At 58.9% G+C, this 25,339-nt stretch overlaps 9 protein-coding genes across 9 annotated transcripts; 5 read left to right on the forward strand and 4 right to left on the reverse strand.

Moving 5' to 3' along the window:
* Window positions 1–1,412: 1,412 nt before the first annotated feature.
* On the reverse strand, window positions 1,413–2,675 carry UV8b_08024 (uncharacterized protein; the record flags this gene model as incomplete). The annotated part of the gene is made up of 2 exons (XM_043145521.1): window positions 1,413–2,316; window positions 2,440–2,675. 2 exons carry the CDS (start codon window positions 2,673–2,675, stop codon window positions 1,413–1,415), a joined length of 1,140 nt encoding a protein of 379 aa, XP_043001456.1.
* Window positions 2,676–2,797: 122 nt separating this feature from the next.
* UV8b_08025 (uncharacterized protein) lies at window positions 2,798–3,190 on the reverse strand (the record flags this gene model as incomplete). The annotated part of the gene is made up of 1 exon (XM_043145522.1): window positions 2,798–3,190. One exon carries the CDS (start codon window positions 3,188–3,190, stop codon window positions 2,798–2,800), a length of 393 nt encoding a protein of 130 aa, XP_043001457.1.
* Window positions 3,191–5,628: 2,438 nt separating this feature from the next.
* Window positions 5,629–6,965, forward strand: UV8b_08026 (uncharacterized protein; the record flags this gene model as incomplete). Its single annotated transcript, XM_043145523.1, has 2 exons — window positions 5,629–6,397; window positions 6,550–6,965. 2 exons carry the CDS (start codon window positions 5,629–5,631, stop codon window positions 6,963–6,965), a joined length of 1,185 nt encoding a protein of 394 aa, XP_043001458.1.
* Window positions 6,966–7,326: 361 nt separating this feature from the next.
* UV8b_08027 (uncharacterized protein) lies at window positions 7,327–7,868 on the forward strand (the record flags this gene model as incomplete). Its single annotated transcript, XM_043145524.1, has 2 exons — window positions 7,327–7,544; window positions 7,709–7,868. The coding sequence occupies 2 exons, from the start codon at window positions 7,327–7,329 to the stop codon at window positions 7,866–7,868; spliced, it is 378 nt and encodes a 125-aa protein (XP_043001459.1).
* A 1,144-nt stretch (window positions 7,869–9,012) lies between these two features.
* UV8b_08028 (uncharacterized protein) lies at window positions 9,013–10,402 on the forward strand (the record flags this gene model as incomplete). The annotated part of the gene is made up of 3 exons (XM_043145525.1): window positions 9,013–9,041; window positions 9,265–9,414; window positions 9,535–10,402. The coding sequence occupies 3 exons, from the start codon at window positions 9,013–9,015 to the stop codon at window positions 10,400–10,402; spliced, it is 1,047 nt and encodes a 348-aa protein (XP_043001460.1).
* Window positions 10,403–12,068: 1,666 nt separating this feature from the next.
* On the forward strand, window positions 12,069–14,479 carry UV8b_08029 (uncharacterized protein; the record flags this gene model as incomplete). The annotated part of the gene is made up of 2 exons (XM_043145526.1): window positions 12,069–12,222; window positions 12,276–14,479. The coding sequence occupies 2 exons, from the start codon at window positions 12,069–12,071 to the stop codon at window positions 14,477–14,479; spliced, it is 2,358 nt and encodes a 785-aa protein (XP_043001461.1).
* A 2,932-nt stretch (window positions 14,480–17,411) lies between these two features.
* Window positions 17,412–20,751, reverse strand: UV8b_08030 (uncharacterized protein; the record flags this gene model as incomplete). Its single annotated transcript, XM_043145527.1, has 4 exons — window positions 17,412–17,552; window positions 17,675–19,671; window positions 19,806–20,140; window positions 20,255–20,751. 4 exons carry the CDS (start codon window positions 20,749–20,751, stop codon window positions 17,412–17,414), a joined length of 2,970 nt encoding a protein of 989 aa, XP_043001462.1.
* Window positions 20,752–21,465: 714 nt separating this feature from the next.
* Window positions 21,466–22,642, forward strand: UV8b_08031 (uncharacterized protein; the record flags this gene model as incomplete). The annotated part of the gene is made up of 2 exons (XM_043145528.1): window positions 21,466–21,702; window positions 21,821–22,642. 2 exons carry the CDS (start codon window positions 21,466–21,468, stop codon window positions 22,640–22,642), a joined length of 1,059 nt encoding a protein of 352 aa, XP_043001463.1.
* A 242-nt stretch (window positions 22,643–22,884) lies between these two features.
* On the reverse strand, window positions 22,885–23,672 carry UV8b_08032 (uncharacterized protein; the record flags this gene model as incomplete). The annotated part of the gene is made up of 3 exons (XM_043145529.1): window positions 22,885–23,104; window positions 23,195–23,322; window positions 23,418–23,672. The coding sequence occupies 3 exons, from the start codon at window positions 23,670–23,672 to the stop codon at window positions 22,885–22,887; spliced, it is 603 nt and encodes a 200-aa protein (XP_043001464.1).
* Between the last annotated feature and the right edge of the window lie 1,667 nt (window positions 23,673–25,339).

Here is a 25,339-nt window from a genome sequence, read left to right on the forward strand (position 1 = left end):
ACCCATCTCTTTATTTTTGGGTCTCGTTTTATCACTTTGAAGGTGCTAAGGTGCAGCTTTTGTACTAGACCAGGGTTTAAGCCAATAGAAAGCCGTAGATTAAAGAGTATATTAGCACGATAAAATAGTATGATGGCAGAAGTATCCGAAATATCCAGATTCATAAGCGCTACATCTCACTTCCGTAGGGCATATAGGGCGCTATAAGGCAATTCCTACTAATTTAGCCACAGGCAATAGGTCTCTTTATACCCTCTTTAATAGGCTGCAATTAGCAGGTATTAGACTTCCTTATACCAGTACTATTAAGCTCTACTGCAAATGCTATAATCTCTAATAGAAAGGATTTTAGTGATAAAGGTAGCAAGCAGCTGGACCGGTTGCTTCAATTTGATGTTAGGAGGTACGGAGTACCTGCTGGTGTATTCAGCGAAAAGTGGGTCCGATACATACGAAAGCTGCACCTTAGCACCTCTAAAGGGATATATACATTCACAATTTAACCAACAAGCGACTCCAGCCTTACCCTACCAGGAAAAAACCCTGCAGCTGCTCCGTAGTCCGGATTTCGTGGGTTTCTCGGCGATGCCTGCGGGTGGGACAAACCGGGCTTGCAGATCCATCGCCCCCATCGACAGGGGGGAAGGGGGGGGGGGGCTCGCGTTAGTATGCCTGTGGCGGCAGCTTACCACCAAGAGACGTCGACGGCGACAATGACGAGAGTTTCGACACGTCACATCTGCGGGGCCGTCTTGAGAAAAACGGCCTCCTCACAAAGGACGGGCTTTGGTTTTGAGCCGGCGGCTTGCACCCAGCGGCGGGAACGGCAGAAGCAAAGCTTCGGGAGGCGCAACGGCCGCCCGGCCGCCCAGCCCTGGTCTATCTGCGGCGTCCAACGTGACAAGTTGGCTGGGTTGAGGACAGACGCCCCATGCTGCAAGCCAAGACGAGATGAAGACGAGGCCTTTGTCGCACTCTGGAATACACTCCATGACAAAGGCTGCCGTTGCTCCAGCGTCAGGTTACCGTCAGATCACCATCACGGGGACTTTTGAGTGCGCGTCATACATAGTATCTTCTCTTTTTTTTTTCCCTTGCATTCATTCAAAACCTGAGACCTGACACTAGAGTAGAAGTCATGCTCATCGGTTCCCTCCGGCCTCGCGCGTACATGGTTGGCATCGGGAAAAAAGGGAGAGAAGAAATAACAAAACTCCAACGGTCAAACAAATACCTCCCGCATGAGAAAACATCGAGAGAAAAAAACAAGAGCCCCGTCCCTGTGAAACGGACCAAGCAATGCAACCAGACCCTGACTTTGCTCGCAAGAGTGAAAAATAGATGGGGGTGAAAACCCAATTGTCCAACACGTATCCGTGCCCGCGTCATTCAATCGCCCGTCGCCTGCTCGTTTACAGGGCAAGCAGGAGAGCAGCGGCAGCTCCAACTCCGACAAGGTTGGCGGCGATGCTGCCAGCTCCGGCAACAACAGCCTTGGTGGGGTAGGGAGAGCCGGGAACAGCCATGGTGCCGTTGGATCCCGGGTTCGAGTTAGATCCCGGGTTCGGCTTAGATCCCGGGTTCGGGTTGGATCCCGGGTTCGGGTTGGATCCCGGGTTCGGGTTGGATCCCGGCGTGTACTGGCAGTTGCCGCTGCACGCGGGCTGGCAGTTCTGGCCGTTGGCGTTGCACATCATGTTCTGGTAGCAGTTGCCGCCCGAGCACGAGACGTGCTTGCAGTTGTCGCCGCTGCACACCAGGTTCTTCTGGCACTCGTTGCCGATGCAGTTCTGCCAGGCGCAGTTGCCGTTGTAGCAGACGACCTTGCTCTGGCTGCAGGCCTGTCCCTGGCACTGGTAGTAGCCGCAGTTGGCGCCGGAGCCGTTGCAGACGACGAGCCGGTTGCACTGGTCGGTGGTGCAGACGTCGGTGCGGCAGTCCTGGCCGTTGCAGACGACCTGCTGCCTCTGGGGGCAGCCGCAGGGGGCCTGGGGGGCGCAGTTGCCGCCGTAGCAGGTGATGGCGTTGCGCTGGAAGACGGACAGGGCGGGCGACGAGGGCGCCGGGTTGCTGACGGTGGTGGGCTGCGCGCACACCGTGGTGACGACGGAGCCGACGGCGCAGTTGGTGACGGAGGGCGGGCACGAGGTGATGGTCACGACCTGGGTGCTGGTGGCGGTCGACGTGGACATTGCGGTGCCGGAGGCCGAGGCCATGCGCTGGTAGATGGCGAAGGCGGCGCCGGCCTGGGTGCACATGCTCGAGTCGACCTGCTGGGCCCCGGCGGCCGGCATAATGGTGCCGCAGATGCAGTTGCTGAGGAAAGCACCGGCGGTGGTCAGCTTCCACTTTCGCCGGGGTTCCTTTGAGCAGGGGAGGGAAAGAGGAGAAAGGAAAGAGAGAAGTCCCGTCCGTCCGCTCGCGTCTGGAGCTACTTACTTTCCGCTGACACCCATCAGCAGGGTAGGGCAGCTGGCCGCGCACAGGTTCACGCTCATGCTGCTCACCGACCCAGCGATCTGGAAGCCCGGCGTGCTCTGGATGGACAAGGTGAAGCAGCCCATCAGGGTGAAGGGCCCGGCCGTGGCGGAGATGGCGCCGCTCAAAGTCGAGTTGGTGAACTGGGCCATGGCGAGGTGGCCAGCGCCGAGGGCGGCAACGATCGAGGGACGCATGGTGCACTTATTTTTGAGAGAGGATGGGCTGGTGCGGCAACGCAAAACGGTATCAAACGGTACGCGGAAAAGGGGGGGCCGGGTGAAAGCAAAAGGGATGCAGAAACTTGCAGAGTCGGGAGTCAAAGGAGTGACGGGGGAGCGCTCGGGGGCTGGGTGAAGGAGTGGAATCGAGGCCTTGCTGCTTGGTGATGAGGACGAGAGAATCTTTTGTCGTTGAGCCGACGAAGCGGCGGCTTTATAAGGACCGGAGCAGCGTCCCTCGAGACGCGTCTTGGTTTGCAAATCAGCAGCGCTGGGACGACGAGCCACGACAACGGTGTCGGACAAAGAATGCAGTTGGGGACATTGGTGCGAGTCTGCATGCCAATGCCGAAGCCAAAGCCAAAGCCAATGCCAAAGCCAATGCCAATGCCAATGCCAAAGCCAGCGAGCGCCCAGCAAGCAGCGACGCCGGCGAGCGATTGCTGCGCGTGCTCGTGCTGCCGCCGCCGTGGTGTGGTGTCTTGTTCCATCAGGAATGCCGACGAGCGCCACCACTAGTCGACTGGCGTCGATTTTGTTGTCAGAGTCAGTCAGTCGGGCTGGACTCGGTCCCCCGCCGGTCGCAAAAGGCCGGAGGCCAGACTAACGCGCTGGGCGACGGGAGTCGAGGGAGGAGGATGAGGTGGACGGACTGCCGCGCACCGCGCACCCGTCCCAGGAAAGCCTAGTGCTAGCGGCGACAGTCGGTGATTTCCCCGCCGGCGGTCGGTTTCTGCAGGCTACTTTTCCTGGATTCCAATGTGCCGCGGCGCGCAGGCATTCTGATTCTGTTTGGTTCGCACGACGCAGGGCGCGGAGCACGCGGTGTCGCGGTCTCGGCCAGGCCTGATGGTTCCACGCGAACCTCTGCCAAAACGCCCGGGCCATGCGTTGACGCTTCGTTTTATTTTTCACGTCTTTTTTTTGGTGTGTTTTTTTTTTTTTTTTCAATTGATCGTTTCTTCTCGTTCCTTGGATTCTCCGGGTCCTCGTACGCGAGAGTATCCCAGTGGCCGGGTGCCCGACGCCAGGATCACCGTGGTGTTTGCTTCAGCAGATCTTGGACTTTTCTCGCGCGCCACCGCTGCTCAACCAGGCCTGCGTTGCGATTCGGCGTCGCTGCCGGCAGCGTGCTTGGAATCTGGAGGCCATAGTGCGCGCAGGGGCGCATTTGAGAATTGGGACTCGGCTAGGCGATGGCATGGAGGCCCTCCCAATAGCCGCGAGTGCTGGAATCTTGGAATCTGGCTTGGGCAGTGTGACGTGCTGAACAGACGTGCTGAACAGACATTGCTTGGATTGACGCGTCAACTCCAGTCTCGTCCCGTCCGACCGGTGCAGCTGGCTGCCAGTGCGCTAGAATGTGACGCCACACACACAAAGTGCGGCGTACAAGTGCCGGTGGTGGTGTCTGGGTGGGTGTGGCAGCTGCCGGCGCGGGAACCCGACCAATCACCGCAGTCGGCCACGGCTGGGGACGCGGACGTTGGTTGGTGTAGGGTAGCGTCTGCTCCGGCCGACGACGTGGGTTGGTTCCGTAAATGCCGGCAATTAATTGCATGCAAAGCTGTTGGGCATCAGGAGCGCGTGTATGGCGTGCTGCTTGCCGTCTGGCCGCGAGCGCTGTCGTCCAGGCCGGCCAGTTTCTTCTGCACGCTGCAGGGGGCAACGAGAGGCTGCCATCCTCGGGCAGTTAGAGATAGGGCATCGCTGTCGTGCGTACTGTCAATACCACGCAGAATCTGGTATACGCCGCTCGCTCCATTACTCCATTACTGGGCGGCTTGCGGCAGCCCGGAATAATGATAGACCGCGCCTTGACTCGGTTCCGTTCATCAACACCACAACCCCACCGCTCCATTCCGTCCACAGAAGCCCCTCCCAAGGAATGCCCACGAAATTGCGCTCGACAGGCACGCGACGCGCGCAAGAAAAGACATGTTTCCCCCCCTCTGCCGCGATTGACCGCATCCTGCCGCACCACGACGCCAAGCTACCGACCGCTGCAACTGCCAGGCGTCTGCAACTGCGACTGCAACTGCAACTCCCCTCCCGATGATGCCGTACCTGCGGCACGTGCGGGGGTCCCCACCACGCTGCCGTGCTGCTGTGCTGCTGGCTGGCTGCCGACCTTGATGCCGCGGCCCCTGGTCTTGCTTGGTTCTTTCAAACTTCCGCACATCCGATCCCCCCCCGGCGGATGGACCAAACGGATGCAAGTGAGCCGGCGGTGTGGGAGGGTAAAACTGCGCCTGCAACGTTTCCCGCGCTTCCCGCCTAGCCACGTCCCCCAGCTCGCTGCTGCCTTGGCGTCGGGGCAGGGTTGAAATCCCCGCCTCCAGGTAGATGCCACGGTCCGGTGCCGGTCGTGCGTGATGATGCAGCATGCACTTGTATGTATGCCTTTGCGATAGCCTGAAAACCGCTCACCTCTGGGGGCCAGGGTCGTGCTCCATCCCCGAAACGGACCTCGTCATGCGGACCAGAGGCCCGGCAAACCCGCGCGTTACTGGTTCCGACCGGCAACAACGGCGTGAACGCTGACGACGCCTCCACGCCGCCGACTAGACTGCTTGACCCGAGCCCGTCCCTCTCGTCCTGAGCTCAACCAGGCGGGCCCAAGTGAGGAAGGGGGGGAAGAAGTCAAAGAGGGGGAAGGTTGGAGGAGCAAACTCTGTGCAGCCTGATCCCGGTCCCCGCGGCCCAGGACAAAGAATAAAGACGAAAGGAACCCCGTCACCATCACCTGGCTGTGATGAATCCAGACGTGGCATAAAAAAAAAGGAGGTAAAAGCGTCGATACCCAAAAAGAGGGAGGGGAAACGGTCTGAAGCGGTCGGATCACCAAACAAAACATCATTTCTCTACCATCAATCAAAGTGGTCCAGCTTCAATCGGAACTTTTTGGTCGGGACTCTTGCACTCGACAATGGTGCACAAGCTGCCCTTTCACGCCGACCAGATCGGCTCCCTGATCCGGCCGGCAGCACTCTCGGACGCGCAAAAAGCCGCGGACGCTGGGACCGGCTCGCCCGCGCAACTCCGGGACGCCCAGCGAGCCGCCATCGCCGACGTCGTGGCAAAGCAGCGGTCCCAGGGGATCCGCGCCCTGTCCTCCGGCGAATACGACCGCAAGTACTACTTCTCCGGGTTTTTCGAGAAGCTCGCGGGCTTTCGGGAGGTCAGCCCCGTGCCGTGGGACCTGGCCCGGCCGTCGGCGCCGCCGGTCGCGGCGCTCCGCAGGGCCGGCCAGCCGTACCCGATGGCGGCCGTGTGCCACGGCAAGATCCGCCACGAGACGAGCCCGTACCTGGAAAACTGGAAGCTCCTGCGGGACGCGGTGCCCGGCGACCTCTGGGCCGAGTGCAAGTTCACCATGCCGCCCCCGTGCTACTTCCATCTCCGCCTGGCGCCCGGCAAGGCGTACAGCCCGGACGCCTACGCCGACGACGACGCCTTCTTCGCCGACCTGGCGAGGGCTTACCGGAAGGAGATCCGGACCCTGTACGATGCCGGCCTGCGCAACCTGCAGATCGACGACCCCACCCTGGCCTACTTCTGCTCCGACGACATGGTCGAGTCGCTCCGGGCGGAGGGCGTCGACCCAGACGGCCTGTTTGACCTGTACATGAAGGCGCACAACGCCTGCATCGCAGACAGGCCCGCCGACATGCATGTCGGCCTGCACGTGTGCCGAGGTGAGTTTTTTCTTGCTCATTGTTCGTTTTCTTGCCTCGGGTCGCTGCATCTCCAGTTGGGGGGAAGCAGTAACCCTGGTGTAAACGACGCGGGGGCTAACCGGCTTCTTCTTCTTCTTCTTCGTCTTCTCCCTCTGCTTTCTTTCGCAAAGGCAACTTTTCAAAGTCGGTGCACTTTAGCGAGGGCTCGTACGAAAGGATTGCCCGGCGGTTCTTCACCACCCTCGACTACGACACCTTCTTCCTCGAGTACGACAACCCCCGCTCGGGAGGCTTCGAGCCCCTGCGCTTCCTGCCGCGGGACAGGAACGTGGTGCTGGGCGTCGTCACGACCAAGGACGCCGAGCTGGAGGACGTCGGCGCCGTCAAGAGGCGGGTGATGGAGGCCGCCGGCATCATTGCGCAGGGCCAGGGCCGCGAGGTCGGCCAGGTCATGGCCAACGTTGGAATCAGCCCGCAGTGCGGGTTTGCCAGCGTGTCGGTCGGCGCAGACGGCATGACGGAGCAAAAGATGTTTGACAAGCTGCGGCTGGTCAGGGACGTTGCAAGGGAGCTGTGGCCGCAGTAGACGAGGGGGCAGTGCCGGGTGGTGCCGGTGGTGCCGGTGATGCCGGTGATGCCGGGTGACGGGACGTTGGGCATCCGTCACCGGCCTCGCGACCTCGGGCATCCCGACGAGATCAATAATGCACATACCTACCTACATAGTCCAATCGCGCGGCACGAGACGGCCCACAGTGCACACGCGCGGCCCACCAGCGCCTCCTGGAGCTGACCAAACCCTCGTGCCCATCGTGCCACCACCTAACCATTGATGTTTCTGCTTCACCCCCATCCACCGCACGAGTAGCAGTTACTCGCGCGCGCATTCCCCAACGACCATCCTCTGTCCAACCGACAAAAGCCCGGCTCGAGGCCTCGCCCCCCAAATGCCCATCTCCAGCGCCTTTTGCGCCCCCAGCGCCGCCCACCAGCTCGACGTGCCCCCCGACGGCGCCGTCTTCCTCATCTTCATCTCCTCCGACGACCCCGAGACCCAGCAGCCCTGGTGCCCCGACGTCCGCGCATCGTGGCCCCACGTCGTCGCCGCCTTTGGCGCAGACACGGCGCCCGAGCTGTCGGTCGTGCGAGTCGGCCAACGGGCCGAGTGCGTTCCTCCCCCCCCCTTTGAAAAACTCCCTTGCCTCCCCCCCCCCCCCCTTCCCCCGGGAGGAAGCTAAATCCCGACGCAAAGGCGGCTTTCGTTGCAACGCTTTGCGCCGGTAGCAGGTGCGAGGGCTGGCTAACGCGTCGGTGCTGGGGGAGGGGCAGATGGCGCAGCGAGGGCAATGCGTACCGCAGGAACTGGGGCGTGCGCGGCGTGCCGACGCTGGCAAAGTACCGGCGGGTGGACGGGCAGGTGGTGGAGACGGCGAGGCTGGACGAGAATGGGATACAGGACGGAGAGGCGTTGCGCGAGTTTCTGAAGTGAGCGCGTGTGCGTGTGCGTGTGCGGCGGCGGCTGCGGCTGCGACTGCGACTGCGACTGGGCGGGAACGTGTATGGAACTGACGAGCAGAGGGACGGATGCGAGATGCTGGGGTGTTTCTGGATTCCGAATGTGACACGAGTCGTGAGTCGTCTTGTCGTGAGTCGTCTTGTCGTGAGTCGTCTTGTCGTGAGTCGTCTTGTCGTGAGTCGTCTTGTCGTGAGTCGTCTTGTCGTGAGTCGTCTTGTCGTGAGTCGTCTTGTCGAGAGTCGTCTTGTCGTGAGTCGTCTCGTCGAGAGTCGTCTCGTCGTGAGTCGTCCGTCGTCAAGGTCGTGATGCATCATTGGGCCGGGCGTCTGCCGCCGCTTGCACCACCACCTGCAAACCAGTAATCGACATGGCCAACTGCCGCGCAGCCCTCGTTGCCTAGGGCAGTCGACAATCCGAAACGAAACAGGTTGACACGTGCAAAGGAGTCGAGGGCGCTCGTCTCGCCGCCCTGCCGCGTCGTGTTGCAGCCCCACCAGCCTCTCGCAAAGTCGAGGTCGAGCAAACGCAGCCGTCCGTCATGGTGCAAAAACGACGCTCAGACGCAATGGCGTGGTGGGTGGGCGATCCGGATCCGTCGTCATGGCTTGTCATGGCTTGTCATGGCTTGTCATGGCCTGCCGTTTGTCACGAGGCGCCCCCGTCGCTCCCCCGTGCCCGTGCTGCCGCCGCACCAGTTGACAAGCACAGCGAGTGGAGCCCCACATGCACCCAGCGAGCCCACCCGGCGAGCCCACATGCACCCCGCCACCGCCCGACAGTTGTTCCCCGCTGTTGCTGGCTGTTGCTGGCTGTTGCTGGCTGTTGCCACCAGATGACCCCTTCCTTGCCAAGAGCCGAGCCTGTCTGGTGCTGGGTGCTTCCCCCCCCCCCCCCCCAGGCCATCCGAAACCCCCATTCTGTAGCCTGCAAGTCTGCAAGTCTGCAAAACTGCCGTCCGCCGTCCGCCGTCCGCTCATCGCGCATCCTCGCAGCCCACCAGCTTGGAAACGATCCCATCTCGCCTCTGCTTTGCATCCTGCCCGCGCAGAAATCGCCAAATCTGCCTCTCATCCCGTCCATCGTCGTCCCGGGGCCCCGCGGCCTCGACGTCAGCACCATGTTCGACCTCTTTGCCATGCTCTTGTCGTAGGTCTGACCCCAGTTGCCCCGCCATGTCGTCACAAAGGGCCAGGCAACGGCTGCAGCACAAGAGAGAGAGAGAGAAGGGGGGAAGGGGGGGGTTCTTCGCGGGCGAAATTGCGTGCATCGTTTGCGACCGGGCGAATTTTATTTTCGATCGTTCATCTTGATCTTTGCAGCTTCATTTGCGTCTCTTACTATGGACTGACGCTGACGACATCTTCCTCAGCTCCATCGCGTCGTTTCTGTTTCCGATATTTGCTTCGTACAAGGCGCTGAAAACCTCGGATCCCGCCCAGCTGACGCCATGGCTCATGTACTGGGTCGTCTTCAGCATCTGCCTGCTGGTTGAATCGTGGTTCTCACTCGTCCTCTTCTGGTAGGCATCATGATATCCACGCGCTCCCGAAACGACCAGCACGGCGTCGTGTCAAGGACAGCACAGCTCTCCGTTGCCCGCTTCGTTTCCATGCTAATGATGGGTTTTCCCTTGCGACAGGATACCCTTTTACGGCTACCTCCGCCTCCTCTTCTTCCTCTACCTCATTCTGCCGCAAACCCAAGGCGCGCGGGTCCTCTACGAGGAACGAGTGCATCCGTTCCTGCAAGACAACGAACACAGCATCGACGACTTCATCGCCCGCGCCCACGACCGCTTGAAGACGGCCGGCATGAGCTACTTCAGGCGGGCCGTCGAGTACCTCAAGACCAACGTCCTCAACCTGCCGCCCTCGGAGCCGCAGCCCGCCCCGGCCGAGGCAGCGTCCTCCGCCGGGCCCCAGAGCTACACGCAGGCGCTGCTCGCCCGGTTCAGCGTCCCGAGGGCAAGGTGGGCCGGGGCCGCCAGCACCGGCAACGACTTTTACAACCTGCTGGCGAGCGCCGTCTCCGCGGCCACAAGCGCCGGCGGCTTCGCCGGCGCTGCGGGCGGCTCGTCGGAGAGAAGCATGACGGACTCGGGGACCCTGATCCCCCCCCATTTGAGGGGTTCGGCCGAGAAGATGAGCTTCATCGCGGCGCAGCGCGAGCGTCTCACCATTGTGCTGCGTGCGCTGGACAGGGAGGCTCAGCAGCTGCAGCGGCAGCGGGATGGCGGCGGCGGCGCCCCCGACGTCGAGGACAGCGAGGCCGCCCAGAGACCGCCCAGCGGGCTGAGCACGTTCAGCGGGCTGACCAAGAGCCGCAGCGAGACGGACTTTGAAAAGGTCGAGGCGGAAAGCGAGGCCGAGGAAGACGTCAACCTGCGTCGCCGACACGTCTCGTCGGGAGCCGCGACGGGGGGATCTTGGATGACCTGGGGATGGGGCAATGGAGCCGACCCAGCTGCCGGTGCCGGTGCTGGTGCCGCTGGGTCAAAAGAAGACTAGGAACTGAAGTTAAGCTGTCAAGGACGGGAGTTTCGCAAGGATCATGATCATTTCTTCGCATTTTTCTCTTCCCCCGTTCTACGTGCCGCCTCGTAGTCCTTGAACTGATTGGGTGCCCGAGTCCACACGACGTTTCTTCTGCCCAGTGGCATATCAAAACGATGCCAGTCATCTCCTGCGTACTGGCGAAAATGTCGATGTCGATGTTCGAGGCAAGATCCATGCGCCGAACACGAATGCGCGCCTCGCCACCCGCTCCGAAAGATAAGCGGCCGAGTGAGCTTGCGTTCAACAGTGTCAACATGCGCAACTTTGACACGGAAGGAGCTCACGACGCACACACGCTGCCGCCCCCTGTGTTGTCCCATCATCTGGATGCCGTCACAGAGTGAGTGAGTGCCCCGTGGCATTTCTTTGTCGCCCCAGTCGAATGGATGAAGGACAAGTCTATCTTCCAGACGGCCGGGCAAAAGGCTGCGGCGCTGTTGGACTGGGAGGGAGGGACAGACATGGGAGCAGATTGAAGGATGATTTCCTTTTGCATTCCTTGGCCGACCCCTGTCCTCCTCCGTCTACTTCACAACCCCGTGCTGCCACCCAGCCCAATCCAGAGGTTGACGCGAAACCCTGCAGCATGGATACAGCAGGGACTTGAGCTCGACTGATTGATGAATCTTGATTCTCGTAAAATAAAAATTGGATTCGGCCGTAATGTCGGCGAAGTCCGGGTTGAAGTGCGCCACTGTAACCGAGGGAACCGTAGCCCCTCAGGGCTATCCTATTCTCACTACTAGGGCACCGCTGAAGTCTTCAGTGTCAAAGGCACAGGGAAAGCGGAGTAGCCTGGCGGATACATACTAGTCCGGCTTAGCTACTGCTTTATTTTACTGCCTTTTTTACTACCTTATTTTACCTTAACCGCTTTTTGACTGCCTTTTTACTGCCTTGTTTTCCTGCCTTTTTACGGTCTTATTTTACTTAAATATTTTAACTGCCAGGGGCCGCCTGCAGCGGGCCTTTACTTAAAAAGCATAGCAGAATGTATACCTTCACCGCCTTTTATATAGCAGAATTTCTCACCGCCTCTTTTGTATATATATGTGTCTTCAATACTAAGAGTTGTATACTATACATTATAGTACCTTGCCCGCTTTTTTTGCATAATCCCTGGTTGATTTGAAAAGATGTCTCCACAGGACGGGCTCACTATATTTTAAAGAGGGACAGCGGGAGAGAGCTACGCTCTGAATCTTTTCCACTAGCATGGGGCCAAAATGGTAGGTTGTAGGAGGGTTGGTTCTTCAGCTAATCTAATCTGGGAACCCCACTATTCTATCCCTTAACAGCTCTCCCTGCCTTGCCTTCCGATTTCTTCGCAAATCTCCAGGCAAAGCTCCGCTTTCCCTGATAAATACCTGCTAGTCTAGCCAGTATCGGTCAGCCAATGTATCGCTCCTTCCGTTAGATCCACCTGGCAGACGGCCAACACCGCTCAAGACACCCACCCACACTGTCCAACTTTGATTACTTGTCTTTCCTCCCTACCTAGACATCGTCAAGCAATCACATTCTACTAAATGCTTATATACCGTTGCTGGTGTATTACGTACCTTAAATTTTCCTTTGGTACCAGCCTTCTATATTTATTCTTCGTCGTTCAAAAAACATGAGAAGACGTTTTTTCCCAACAGTGCCGCTGCCAAAGGCAATTCAGGACTGTCCGATAGGCGCAGGGCTTGATAAATTCCGCAACGATTTCAGTGACCTATATGAGGATGTGGGCAATAATATTTCCGTCGAGGCACGAGGCCGATTAGCAGGTGATGACTATGCGTATTGGCTAGGTTAACGAACTTCATTAACGGGCACGCAGATGATATAAAGCCTTTACTCGCCCTCCTGAACGCTCTGCAAAATCTTCCAGCCTGTCTTGTTCTATCTTCAAGACTTGGCGGTAAGAACCTGTACGGTGATCTGTTGAAACTTGCAGGAGCAATCAATGCCGATGATTTTGATTTGGAACGAATAATCCCTCTTCTTCAAGCGGTTTTTCGGAAAGAACCCGACGATGTTATCTGGAAGAGTGTCTACGCCGCCGTTGCCGAGTCCACCCCGCCTCCTACCCTCACCCTCACGTCATCCATCCCACAAACACCACTGCTGCGCACCACAGGCAGCTTTTCGAACACGACCGAACGCCGCAAACATATCGACGGGGTGCTGAAGGAAGAGCTAGGGAAAATGCACGTTGGGATACCCGGGTTCTTTGAAGCGTTCTTCGGAGAATTTGCCGGTCGCAGCTCAGCAGCACAGGCAGCGTTTGATAAGTGTGAGGAAGGAGATGACCCGCTCTTCCGAGAGGGGAGCGGCTGGCGGGGATGGCCTGAGCAGGCGGAGGAAAGCCATGTCTTGAAGTGGCTTGCCGTGCTTCTAGACAAGCTTTTGGGTTTTGCGGAAGAGCATCAGCCAGGCTGTAGGACTCAACGCCGGCCATTGGCACAGCCTTGCAAACCTTTGGCAGGTTCTACTGCTTCCCGCAAGCTGGATATTGGCTTTGTGGACGATCCGAATGCTGGCGTGAATTCAAAGTGCCATTGGTCGCATATCCTTGTGCCTGGGGAGCTCAAAAGAAATCCAAAAGCTGACAACCTCGGGAATGCTTGGTTTGATATTGGCCGGTACGCGAGGGAGGTACTTGCTGCTCAAGACAGCCGCCGCTTCGTCCTTGCTTTCACTCTTTGCGGACCCATGATGCGGCTGTGGGAAATTGACCGACTTGGCGGTATCGCCTCGGCGCCATTCGACATCAATAAGGATGGCCGACAGTTTGCAACTGCAATGCTTGGGTTTCTCTGGATGAGCCAAGAGCAGCTAGGCTTCGACCCTACTGTCATCATGGCAGGAAATAAGCGGTACATTGAGATTGAACGAGGCGACCGCAAAGAGCGCCTTGTCGTTGATGAAGTGATAAAACGGGTGCCCTGCGTCGCCGGTCGAGCAACAACGTGCTGGAGAGTCCATCAGATAGACGACCCCAAGACGCCGCTTGTTGTCAAGGATTCCTGGCAGTTTCCGGAGCGCAATGAGGAGGGCGAATTGCTTCGTCTGGCAGCTGAGAAGAAGGTGGTGAATGTTGCAAGGTACTTTCACCACGAGACGGTTCGAGTAGGTGGTCAAGACGACGATATCCGCGGAAATGTACGGAAAGGCTTAGACATCACAAAAGCGACCAACCACAAGTCGGAGAAGCAGACGGCGCGCTCCAGCACAACCGGACGCCGGGCCTCACAGAGGGACGGAAGCAGCGGCGTCGCCAGGCGTAAGCGATCGTCAAGCTGCACCGGCGCATCGCTGCCGCCTAGCAAGCGCAGCCGTTCAAACACCCCATCAGAGCCTGTAATCCCCAATCGGGTCCATCGTCGCGTTATTGTTTACGACTACGGGAAGCCTATCTACAAGGCGAGCTCCCTCGTATCTCTTCTTGCTGCACTAGAAGGCTGCATCGAGGGCTACGAGTCGTTGCACGCACGAGCTGGCCTCCTCCAACGCGATATTTCGCCGAACAACCTCTTGGTGAACGAAGATGAAGAAAACCCTTCCTGGCCGTCTTTCTTGATCGACCTCGATGTTGCAGTCGAAGAAAAGCGCGAGAAGGCCTCAGGAGCTCGTGCGAAGACTGGCACGTGGCCTTTTTTGGCCATTGGGATCCTTTACGGCACCGAACAGCATTCATTTATGCACGATTTGGAGTCGTTCTTCTGGGTTCTCTTCTGGATATGCATCCACTATGACGGGCCGGGTAATAGCATTGGGCCAACGCGGTATGAGGAATGGAACTACCAGAGCGACAGAGAGCTGGGTAAATTAAAGGCCGGTACTGTTTCCTCTGAGAGAGATTTCCTCAAGGAGACACAGGATTACTTTACGCCCTATTACCAACCCCTGATTCCATACGTCAATCGATTGCGAAGGACGGTGTTTCCTGGCAATAATAGGTGGACAAAACCAAACCCGAATCTGTACCTTGAGATGAAGGAAGTATTGCGGGCGGCGCAAGATGACCTAGAAGGACGGTAGGGTTAGTGAATATAGACCATCGCGCGCCAGCTCCTATTAGGCGGGCCCTGGAGACCTGCAGGAGCAAAGCTGTATTAGGTAGTGTGCTGTCAAAATCAGAGAATTGTTTGGCCTCGACCTCTCGACTCTCGACTTGCAAACGCTTCGGTGTGACTTTAGACTGCATAGTGCACGTACGACCTGCAAAGAATTACAAGAAAGAGGAGTCCGCACATCAGCCAGCGGCCGAGGATGCCGGCGCTGGGAAAGCGACAGCGACAGGACAGGACGCCGACAAGTCGAGACTCGTCTAGAGATGAGTCTGCTGCCATCCAGCATGACCTCGCCAAGAAGCACAAACGCGAGGGTCAGCGATTCCCCGCCGCCCGAATTTTGGGACCGCTTGTCGACAATACCGTTGACGCGTAACGCAATGGATGAACCGAATCGGCGAAATAAGCTTCATCGACCAAAGTCGCTCGACGACTCAAAACAACCGGCGGGAAAGTAAGCCTCGAGGCTTTTGCTCAACACGGCGGTCCGGATCTTTGCGACTTGAGAGGAGGTACGTGCAATATCGCAAGAGGATTCAATGCAACACTGACAGAGGGCGGTGCCGAACCCCGGCAGACATGGGCAGAAAGATGAGCTCGAGTCAGCCCAGCCTCGGGCGCCGAACGAGAGCGTCACAATCGCCTCGCCCGTAAAGACTGCCGGTCTATCCTCGTCCCAGAGTACCGCGACTTCAAACACCTTTACGGGCAGAAGAAGCGATCGCGCGTGCGATTGAACTTTTCAACAGCATCTCGTGGACCACGATGTATTCCCTGAATTTCATGAATGCGGCGATGGCACATGGCCACCGGAGCCCGAAAATATGATTGATCCTTGTCGCCATGCCGATTTTCACTCGACGACTCTGCAAGATTCCAAAGAGCGGACACTCATTCTTGCAGTGAAGACGGCGTCCTTCCGAGGGTTATGCCATTCATCAAAGGAATAACTGCATATAACCTGTTTGTCGCTGCCAACGTCCCATTTACAGCCCTGGAGGCCCTGACTGACGGATCCGTTGGTGCTGCCGAACCCGGTCTTTACTTTACCACGGTGCCTTTCCGGGACGTCTTGACCGTAGAGTACGCGAAGAGCTCAACCCCATGATCATTCCCTCACCACAACTCCGCCTCCCGATGCTGCCTAATTTTACACTGGAGGTAAAAGGCCCCGATGGAGCTTCATCGGTTGCGTCCCGGCCGTCTTGTTACAATGGAGCCATGGGGGCAAGGGCAATGCAGAGTCTACAGTGCCATGGTCAGCCAGAGCTTTTCTACGACAACAAGGCATACACCATCTCATCAAACATATCTGGCGGGGCTAGTTGAAGATTGGTACATATTTGCCACCCACCCGATCCCGCCTCGTACCGCAGGGGGGGAAGCCTGGCTTTTGTGGCTTTTGTGACGACGCTAGTCAAGAGTGTTTGTCTGATTTGCGACGTGGACGCGTTTCGACAAGGAGCTGCTGCGTCGCGCAATGCCGCAGATTGGGCGAAGCGACAGAGAGACGCGGCCACCCATCAGGCAAACGAGAGGGCAATAAGGAATCATCTTTGGGCCGGTGGCCGTCAACGTACGCTCCGAGGGTCCGGGTCGCCCAGGAGAAGCGTAGCCTTCAGCGCTCCCTGCTCCACGCAGAGGCCATAAGCAGGGCCATCTTGGCACGGGATGAGAGACACGCCCCCTCGGGCAGGCGGGGGCTGTACATGCGTATATTCGTGTCCGCTGATGGAGAAAGCGATTCCATGCCGATATCCAGTGCCTCTGCTTCCTTACTTGGGCAGGAAAAACCCGAGTGCCGGAGAAGACCTACTGCTGCGATTCACTTGTATTGCCGCTCTCTCCCCGCGGGGGCCACGAGTGGGCTGTGGAAGTAATAAGTGGGTGTTATTTAGGTTTGCCCCGTGGTACTCGCGTTTCTCCAGTGTGAATTAGGCGTAGAAGGAGTGCAAAGTGGCGACGACGATGGCCGCCAGAATTGAGACTGTTTATGTCTGGATCCCGTCAGTCGTCGCAGCCTGAATCCAGGGGGTTTGGCCATCCGCACGGCTGGGGCGATGGGCTCGTTGCTATGTATCAAAGGGATTCACCAGCCGCCTTGAGCCCGAGCCTTCTCCTGTTGGAGATGATGAGCGCGGCCGATGCAACAACATGCTGTCTCCTGACGGGTTGTTGCTGAACCCAGGTACTAAAATTTCGACGGCGTGCAAGGCAGCCTAGGCTATGATGTCTCTGACTAGCATGAATTGAAGGCTGATACTGTGTAGGCATGCTTGGAAAACCTTGCCCAAGCCTCCCCTGCGTTTGTAGACAACGCCTTGGCAAGTTGGTTATATTTAGTTGCTATTATACTCGTCATTTGACAGTAGGGGGGCTACAGGTCCTGCTGCAGTAGATTATGCATCATAGGTACCGCGCGTGTGTGTACATGGGTCACATCCCAATGACCTTGGGCGAGACTTAGCTAGAGATACGGAATCAAGAGGGTTATAAAAGTAAATTCCTAGTAAGCCATCACATACGACCACAGCCGCCAGACAACTCTGGATCCCGTCCGATCTCCGATAGATAACCTGGCGAGCGCTGGATTAGTAGTTGGGTCGGTGACGACCAGCGAATCCCCGGTGTTGTATGTTCTTTTTGCCCGTTTCCACCGCATCTGCCACCCAAACGCACTGCACGCCGGCAAGCCTAACTGTCACGCAAGCAATCACAACTGTCTGTGTCTGTGTCTGTGTTTGTCTGTTTGCACGCAAATACCAGACTCAATATCGCCTGCAAACTGCCTATGCTGTCGGCTCAAACCAAGCCCCTTGTCCCCAGAAACGCCACAACGCAGCAAACTCCGTCTCTCGCCTCGCTTCCCTCCCCCAACCCCAAGCTGCCGCCGCCGCGACCTAGTCTTTTGTCGCGTCTTTAAGACGCTGCTCGCGGAGTCCTATGAGAGTCCGAAAACCCTGCGCCAGCGCCTGCTGCATGAGCTGCAGCAGAATCGCCGGGACCGCCTCGTTGGTCGCGCGGATAGTAAGTCGAATCAGCTGTCGACAAAGAAAAAAAAAAAAAAAAAAAAAAGGAAAAAAAAGCAAAAAGGGAACCAAGACGAGGCAAAGAGTCAGTCAGTCATCTGCCCTGTGACGCTGTCGACCGGGGGAAAACTCACCTGGGTGTTGTAGTTGGGCTCCAGGCGCAAGAGGCAGCCAAACTTGCCGCCCTCAGACGTGTGCAAGACGCTCGCGCCCACCAGGTTCTTGGGGTTCGGGTCGACCATGTCGAGCAGCCGCCATCGGAAGCCCTCGACGGTCCTCTTGACAAACCTCTCGGTGAAGCGCATGGTGCCGGGCCCGGCGGCCGGCCGGGCACTCGCGACGCCAAAGATGGCTTGGGCCTCGCGTGCACCCGCCCCGATCTGCTTCCACCGCTTGAAGAAATCCTCGGCGGACAGGTCCGCGGGATCCATGAACTTGTGGGCGGCGACGGGCAGCTTCAGAGTCAGCGCCTGCAGAGCGCCCGCCAGGTAGCTGATGCGGACGGTGGGGCATTTGGCAAAGACGTTTTTCGATTCAAACATGACGACTTGCTGCGTCTGCGCTCCTGGCGCGATGGTGCTCTCCGGAAGGCCCTTGACGTCCCACGACAGGTTGCCCTTTTCGCCCGCGTCCAGGTCCAGGGTGGTGGTAAAGGACGTCATGGGCGACGGGGACCTGTTGGAAAAGTACGTGATGAGGCAGGCCACTTGGCCGCGGTACTCTGATCTGACGCCGACCTGGATCTGGCCGTCCTCGTAGAGAACGCCGTCCGGCACGAGCATCATCTTCCGGAATCCGTCCTCCCAGCCCGGGGACAAGTGAGCGGCGCTCGCCAGGTTGGGGGGCGGTTTGGCCGCCCTTGGCCCGGGAGCCGGAACCGTCGACGCGGCCGAGGCGGCGCTCATGTCCAGGCCGGCAAGGTCGTTCGCCCCGTTGTCCGCGGCGGGCTTCGCGGCACCGCTCCTGGCGCCGCTTGCCGCCGCCGCCGCAGAGCTAAAGGTCCTCTTGAGAGCCCCGGGCTTGACCATGCCCAGCTCGGCGCCGTCGGCGTTGGCGTCCTTGCCTCCCACGACCCAGGTGCGCCGATCGCTGGTGTTGGCATGCTTCTGGTGCAGCCTCGACAAAAGAGCCGACTCGCGCTCCGGGAACGGAGGCATCTCGTCGCAGACTGTCCTGAGCAGGTCGTCCGTGGGCAGCCTCGCAAGGGTCAGGTACTCGCAAGCGCGCTGCTGCATCTCCGAATCCAGGGCGTGGCTGTAAAACTCAAACGCGTGCAGCAGCTGCGGCTTGATCTCGGGAAACAGGTTCACAAACTTGATGAAGCAGGACAGGATCATTGCTCTCGTGCTGGGGGAGCAGCCGGTCAGCTTGCCTTGGAGGGCCATGAACTGCTCGATCGGGCTGCACCGGGGTTGGTCGGCCACCAAATGGCCAAACTCGCCCAGGATGTAGGCCCCAATCTTGACCAACGTCTCGTGACAGTGGTCCGACTTGACGTACTGGAGAGCCGTCTGCGCCGTGTACACCTGGAGCTCCTCGTTGTTGGTGACAATCTGGATGACGCGCTGCCAGACCTCGTCGCTGACATGGTCACCGGCCATGGCGATGAGCCGCAGCGAGATGTCGACGTACCACTGGACGTCGGTGGCGTACTTTTCGGTGAGAATGGCAATCTTAAGCACCATTTCCTCGCGGATGGCAAAGTCTGCGTTCTGGAGGAAGAGCAGCAGTTCGCCGACAATGATCCTGGCGTTGGTGGCGTCGCACATGCTGTACAGGAGATCCAGGCCCTTGCGGCGGACACTGATGTCTCGGTCCTTGAGCGACCCCAGGATGATGTCCTGGTGTTGTTTGATGGGGATCAGGGTTTCCGTCCGCGCGGCAAGGTGCGTCATTGCTTCCAAACCCAGGTAACGAACGTTGGTTTCTCTGCTCTTGATAAACCGGCCCAGCCTGGAGGAGATTTGCTTCATGAGAGCATGCTCCGTGTCCAGGTGGATAATCAGGTTGATGGCTTCGAACAGGACTGCGTTCTGCGCGTTGTTCTGTTGAACGTTCTTTTGCGCTTCCATGGCAAGATTCAGGATTTTTTGCAGAGATTCCCGAATCATGTCTCGAACATGGGTATCCTCTGAGGAAAGGTCAGCTTACCGGTGTCAGGCCGTGTTTAGGGAAGGGGGAGGGGGGCGGGCGCGCCAAGAAAAGAAGCAATCCAAAGACGAAAAAGGCCAAAGGGGAAATTCTCATCAGGGTCGGTCAACGCACCGGACGGGGGAAAGTACTGCAGCAGTCGCAGCAGCTTAATCTGCAGCCAAGGGCAGGGAACCTTGTAGTAGAGATAGTCGACCGTGTATTCGCCGTCAATGACGATCCGCTTGAGCCGGGCGGCTGCCTTGGTGTAAGCGCCCTTGTAGCCGTCGAGGTTGTCCTGGGCCAACGCCATGACCAGCGAGGTGACGGAAAGGGCCACTCCCAGGTCAGCGTCGTCCATCAGATGAATGATGCGCTCGGCCCATTGCGGGGAGACGATGTCCGGGTGTTTGCGGTACAGCCTGAGCAAGGTCAAGGCGGCCTTTTTCTTGACGAACGACTTGGACGTCCTGGATTGAAAGCGAAATCGAGGCGAAAGAAGAAGAAGACGAAGAAGAGGAGGAAACAAAAAAAGTCAGTTTTACAAAAAGCACTCTTGTCCGGTCATTTCGGAAGCAGCGTACGGTGAGATGAGAAGTCGATGGACCTCGGAGCTGAGTGCTTCACCCATCTCCCGTCCACCGACGTTGGCAATGGCATGCAGCGCCAGGCAGTTGAACAGCTCATTGCTGCCCAGCAGGTCTTTCCTTATGCTGTTGACGACGAGGTGCAGCAGCTCGTGCTTCTCGTGGAGGAACAGCGTCATGGCAAGATAGCCAATCTGCTTCTCCGAGTACTTTTGGGCCGAGATGAGGTTGACGGCCTCGAGGTGGCCAAAGTCGACGTCCCAGCCGAGGATGTAGATGTAGAGGAGCTTGCAGACGTATTTTTTCTTGTGGTAGCCGCTGAGGTTGCCGTCCTTGAACTTTTGCCGGATGTTGGCCAGCTCCTTGTTGATGCGCTTCTCCTCCAGCTCGCGGGCGCGGGCGTTCCTCAGGTCGGCAATGAACTGGACGAGGCCGCGCATGTTGGCGTTGCTGCTGGTCGAGCGGCCCAAAAAGCCGCCTCCGGGTGCCGACATGGCGATGGAGGGCCTCGCCTGGTGGCGGTCGGGCTGGAGGGCGCGAGTTTGCCGAGTGCAGCCGTGGGCGTCGGGGGAAAGTCGAGTCTACTAATCATCGACCGAGGTGGGGGATCCAGTGGCATGATCAAGCGTCCCCTTTGAAAGGCGCGGGTGTCGACGTCGTCACCCACCTACGGAGACGACTGGAGGAGGATGGGGGGTTTTCCCAAGCTGAGGCTGAGGCTGAGGCATTCGCAGCTCGCTCCAGAGAGGGAGCGTTCGCCCTGGCCGGCAAACTCGATAGTGCCGCTACTTGCAGGTCAGCGAGCTACCTCCTGTCAACTTAGGTACCTACATGTACCCGCCTAGGAACCTAGCTCCTAACCACCTGCAGGTAGGAGGTACGGAGTACTGTAAGTGCTGACTCCTGACCGCCGCAGCGGCACGTGCGCCGCAAGTTGCCCGGGGAAAATGGCGCAGGGACCACCACCACCACCACCACCGACGACGACGACGACGACGACGTCAAACTGCCAGACAAGACAGACAACATTAATGATGCCGCGGCGTCAACGCCAAGCAGCCTTGATGCTTCCCTTTCTCTCCCCAAACCTCAACCTTTGCCGACCCTAGTTTTACCAGCCAGCCCCACCTTGGCCTTTCGGCGCCCGGCGCGAGCCAGCAAGCAAGCAAGCAAGCAAGCAAGCAAGCCTCTGCCGAATGCCAGCCCGCATGGCGTCGAGACCGGCAGCAGCCAGACAGACCTGGCGCTGCCTCCGCGGCGGCCCAGCCCAAGCCTGCGGGCGGCAATCGTACGCCGTCCAGTCGCCAGGCGCCCCGCGCTTTCAGGTCTTCAGCCGACGCGTGAAATGGCTGCAAAAGGAGCGCGCGGCTTCGCGGCCCCAGGAGAGCAGGCAGGCCGACTACCTCAAGGACGAGGTGGCCGTGCGGGTAACGGAGCGACTGCTGGTTCGTCGCGCATCTATTATACGGATTCCCCTCCCGTCCGTGACCGTCACAAGCTTCCACCCCTTTTTTTTTTTTTTTTTTCCTTTTCTTTTCTCACACCGTCTCGGGCGATTAACAGGACATCAACCGCCGCTTCCCCCGGGTCCTCGACCTGGGCGCCAACTCGTGCAACCTGGCCCGAGCCCTTGTCCGCGAGAACCCGGATCCCGACCCGTCCAACCCCAAGTCCGCTCCTCTCTCCGCCCGCATAGCCGAACTCGTTGCCGCAGACTCGTCCGAGACCCTCCTCTACCGCGACGCAGGCCTCCCCTTCAACAGGGCGCTCAACCTGACCCGCCAGGTGCTCCGGGATGAGGAGAGCTTGCCCTACGAGCCCGCGTCGTTTGACCTCGTCCTGAGCTCGCTCAGCATGCACTGGATCAACGACCTGCCCGGCGTCCTGGCCCAGATCAACAGCGTCCTGAAACCCGACAGCCCGTTCGTCGGCGCCATGCTCGGCGGGGACACCCTGTTCGAGCTGCGCACGTCGCTCCAGCTCGCGGAGCAGGAGCGCAGGGGGGGCCTCTCTCCGCACGTGTCGCCTCTGGCCGACGTGCGGGACGTCGGCGGCTTGCTTCAGAGGGCGGGGTTCAAGATGCTGACGGTGGACGTGGACGACATCATTGTCGACTACCCGGACACGTTTGCGCTGATGCAGGATCTGCAGGCCATGGGGGAGAGCAACGCCATCCTGGGAAGAGAGATGGGCCCGATCCGGAGGGACGTGCTAATGGCGAGCGATGCCATTTACAGAGAGCTGCACGGGAACCAGGACGGGTCGATTCCGGCCACGTTTCGAATCATTTACATGATTGGGTGGCGTGAGGGGGAGAACCAGCCCAAGCCCTTGGCCCGAGGGTCCGGGCAGGTGAACTTGAAGGATATTTTGGAGAACAAGTGACGGAAGAAAAAAAAAAAAAAAGAGAGAGAGGGAGGGAGGGAGAAAAGAAACAGGGACCATGTTGTCAAAATGTATGATAAAAACAACCGTCACCTGCGAAATATCCGCTGTAGGACCGGTCGCAAACGTCAAAAACGCACGGCCTTGCTTGCACTTGAGCCTCGTCACTCTTCGACGTCCAGCCTCTACTTCTTCTTTTCCTTCCTCCCGGAATGTCCCATCATCCCGCCCAGGCAGGCAAGTCACAGCCTCCGCCAGTCCGTCATGGTTCGTCCGATGCACCCCAGGCCCGCGACGTCAACCACCTTCTCATGCCAGCTGAGCAGCACGCTCATCGCCCCCGACGCAGGCTCGTTCGAAGCCCCCGCCCGAGCACCGGCCTGGCCAAACCCCCCCGTGGACTGAGGCGTGATCCTCGATCCCCTCCCGGCGGCGGAATGCCCCATCGCCATTCCCTTGTAACTGCACGGCAAAAATCACCACGTCAGCCCATGTTCTTTCCCGCGCCGCGCGAAGCAAAAGGAGCAGCCCCCCCCCCCCAAACGAACGTACATGTACTTCATCAAGACGTCGAGATACTCGCTCCCGCCGTGCAATTCGTAGATGCCCCGCAGCAGAGGGCTCATCTCGCTCGCCTTGATGGACTGGAGCACCTCCATGATGGTCTGCAGATGCGCTTCCTGCCCACGCGCGTCAGCGAGCCCTCGCTAGCTTCCTCCCGCCGCAGATCCCGGAGAGGGCTGGAGGGGTGGGAGCGAGGTGGGAAGAGTCAAACCTTTGCGGCATCCGTGCCGTTGTACACGGGCGCTTCGAGGCATCCCATCAGGGCGGCCTGGGCATCGCCTGCCCGCAGGAGCTGGCGGACCTGCCCGGCCAGCTGGCGGGCTTGGGCGTCGCCAACCTCGGGCTGGGGCGGGTGCAGCGTCGACACGTCAAAGTTGACGGGGGAGTCTTCGTTGTAGGCGTCGATGTCGATGGTTCGCCAGGCGTCGCTGAGCGTGGCGTTGGTGTGCTGCTGGATGATGGACATGGTGGCTGGGGGGGATCCCGTGCGAACGGGGGGGGCGGGATTGTTGTGAGTGAAAGAGCTTGGGTGGTGGTAAGAGTGACGGTGGAGGAAGCTTTGCGTCATGGTCATGGTGGCTTGGCGGGGCGGCAGCCCGACTTGGCCGGGTTATGGGGGTACGTGGGTTTGCGTGTGGATGGGCGGGCTGGTGCGCGGTATCTGCTAACGTGGCTTGTGGGCGTCGGCGCAACCAACCGACCGACCGATCTTGTGTGGATACAACGGACGCGCAAGATGAGGCTATTTCAAGAAGCAAGTTTTACCCATGGGAATCAATCCCTCGTACGTAGGTCGCCGATGAACCCAAAGTCGCGGGCGACAAAGCGAGGACTCAATCACCAATCTTACATCTGGATTTACAAAAAAAAAAAAAAAAAAAAAAAACATGCGCAAACGCCGTCTCGCAGCGCTCAAGGAGCCCGAGTCGACGGTCCTTACCCTAGACGCGCTGCGAGACGGAAAAAGCAACAACACCCGCCCATTTGGAACAAAGGAAAGAAAGCATGGGCCGAGCAGGCCGAACAGGCCCGAGCAAGGCTGGGATAACAGGCTGCAGCTCGTGAATTTTCCGCTTTAGGGGCAGATTTGGCATACCTGGCAGGACTTGTCAGGACTTGTCAGGACTTGTCCAGGTTTGGCACCCAATTGCTCTCGACTTGGGTCGATCTGGGTTTCGCCAACGCTTCGCCAACGCTTCGCTGGCGCGTTGGCATCATGACCACGTCAACGCCGAGTAATTTGAGACAGCACCCGTGCGAGCCTCATCTTCGCGCCAGCAAAGCAGCCTTGACAAAACAAGAAAAAAGGCGTCTTTGACCGAGTTTGATCACGAGATGGAATCTTCTTTAGGTTCGACCCGTGGAAACGGAACAAAGGACACAGCTCCGACCTTGCATGGTGCCTGCAAAAGACGAAGACTGCTGGCCGCACCCGTGACCATGGCTGGTGGAATCGGGCACCAAGTTACTGCCGCCGTGCGGAGTACCATGCAGCATGTGCTCTGTACGTCTCGAAGCGCGAAAGATGGGATAACAAAGGATGAGGAATCCGGGCACGGACTTGGACCCGGGGACGTGGGGACTTGAAGCGAGGGAATAACGACGGCCAGCGTGTGGTCGAATTGCAGCCTCTCCGTTGCCGTTGCCGTTGCCGTCGCCGTCGCCTGTCGTTGCCGTCGCCTGTCGATGCCGTCGAGTTGAGATGGAGGCCTCAGCCCGACGCAACAGCAGCTGACTTTGACCATGGCGCTGCAATGCCAATGTCAATGCCAATGTCAATGCCGAAGCCGAGACCGCCTGGTGACTCTGGCCGTTACCCAATCTGCCCCCAACAGCAGCCATGTGCGTGGACGACTGTTGACTGTCAGGTGTGCCCTGCCCTGCAAGCCGTCTGGTGCTCTCTGGTTTAACCATCAATCCGAGCCCTTTCCAGAAGCCCCCAGTTGCCTGAGCTAAAATAAGGCGGCGTCCAGGGCGCAACCACATGCCGTCTGCGTCTGGCTGAACGCGAAAACGTGCCGTCTAGCTCCGTGCTCGGGACTCGATCGACGCACGCGACGCTGAAAGGTTGCAGGCGCACGGGCGCCCATAGACTGCCATGCCAGCAGGTTTCTGAAGCGCGACTGGCTCATC

The sequence above is a fragment of the Ustilaginoidea virens genome, chromosome 7 (assembly GCF_000687475.1).
Source record: "Ustilaginoidea virens chromosome 7, complete sequence".
Classification (NCBI taxonomy): domain Eukaryota; kingdom Fungi; phylum Ascomycota; class Sordariomycetes; order Hypocreales; family Clavicipitaceae; genus Ustilaginoidea; species Ustilaginoidea virens.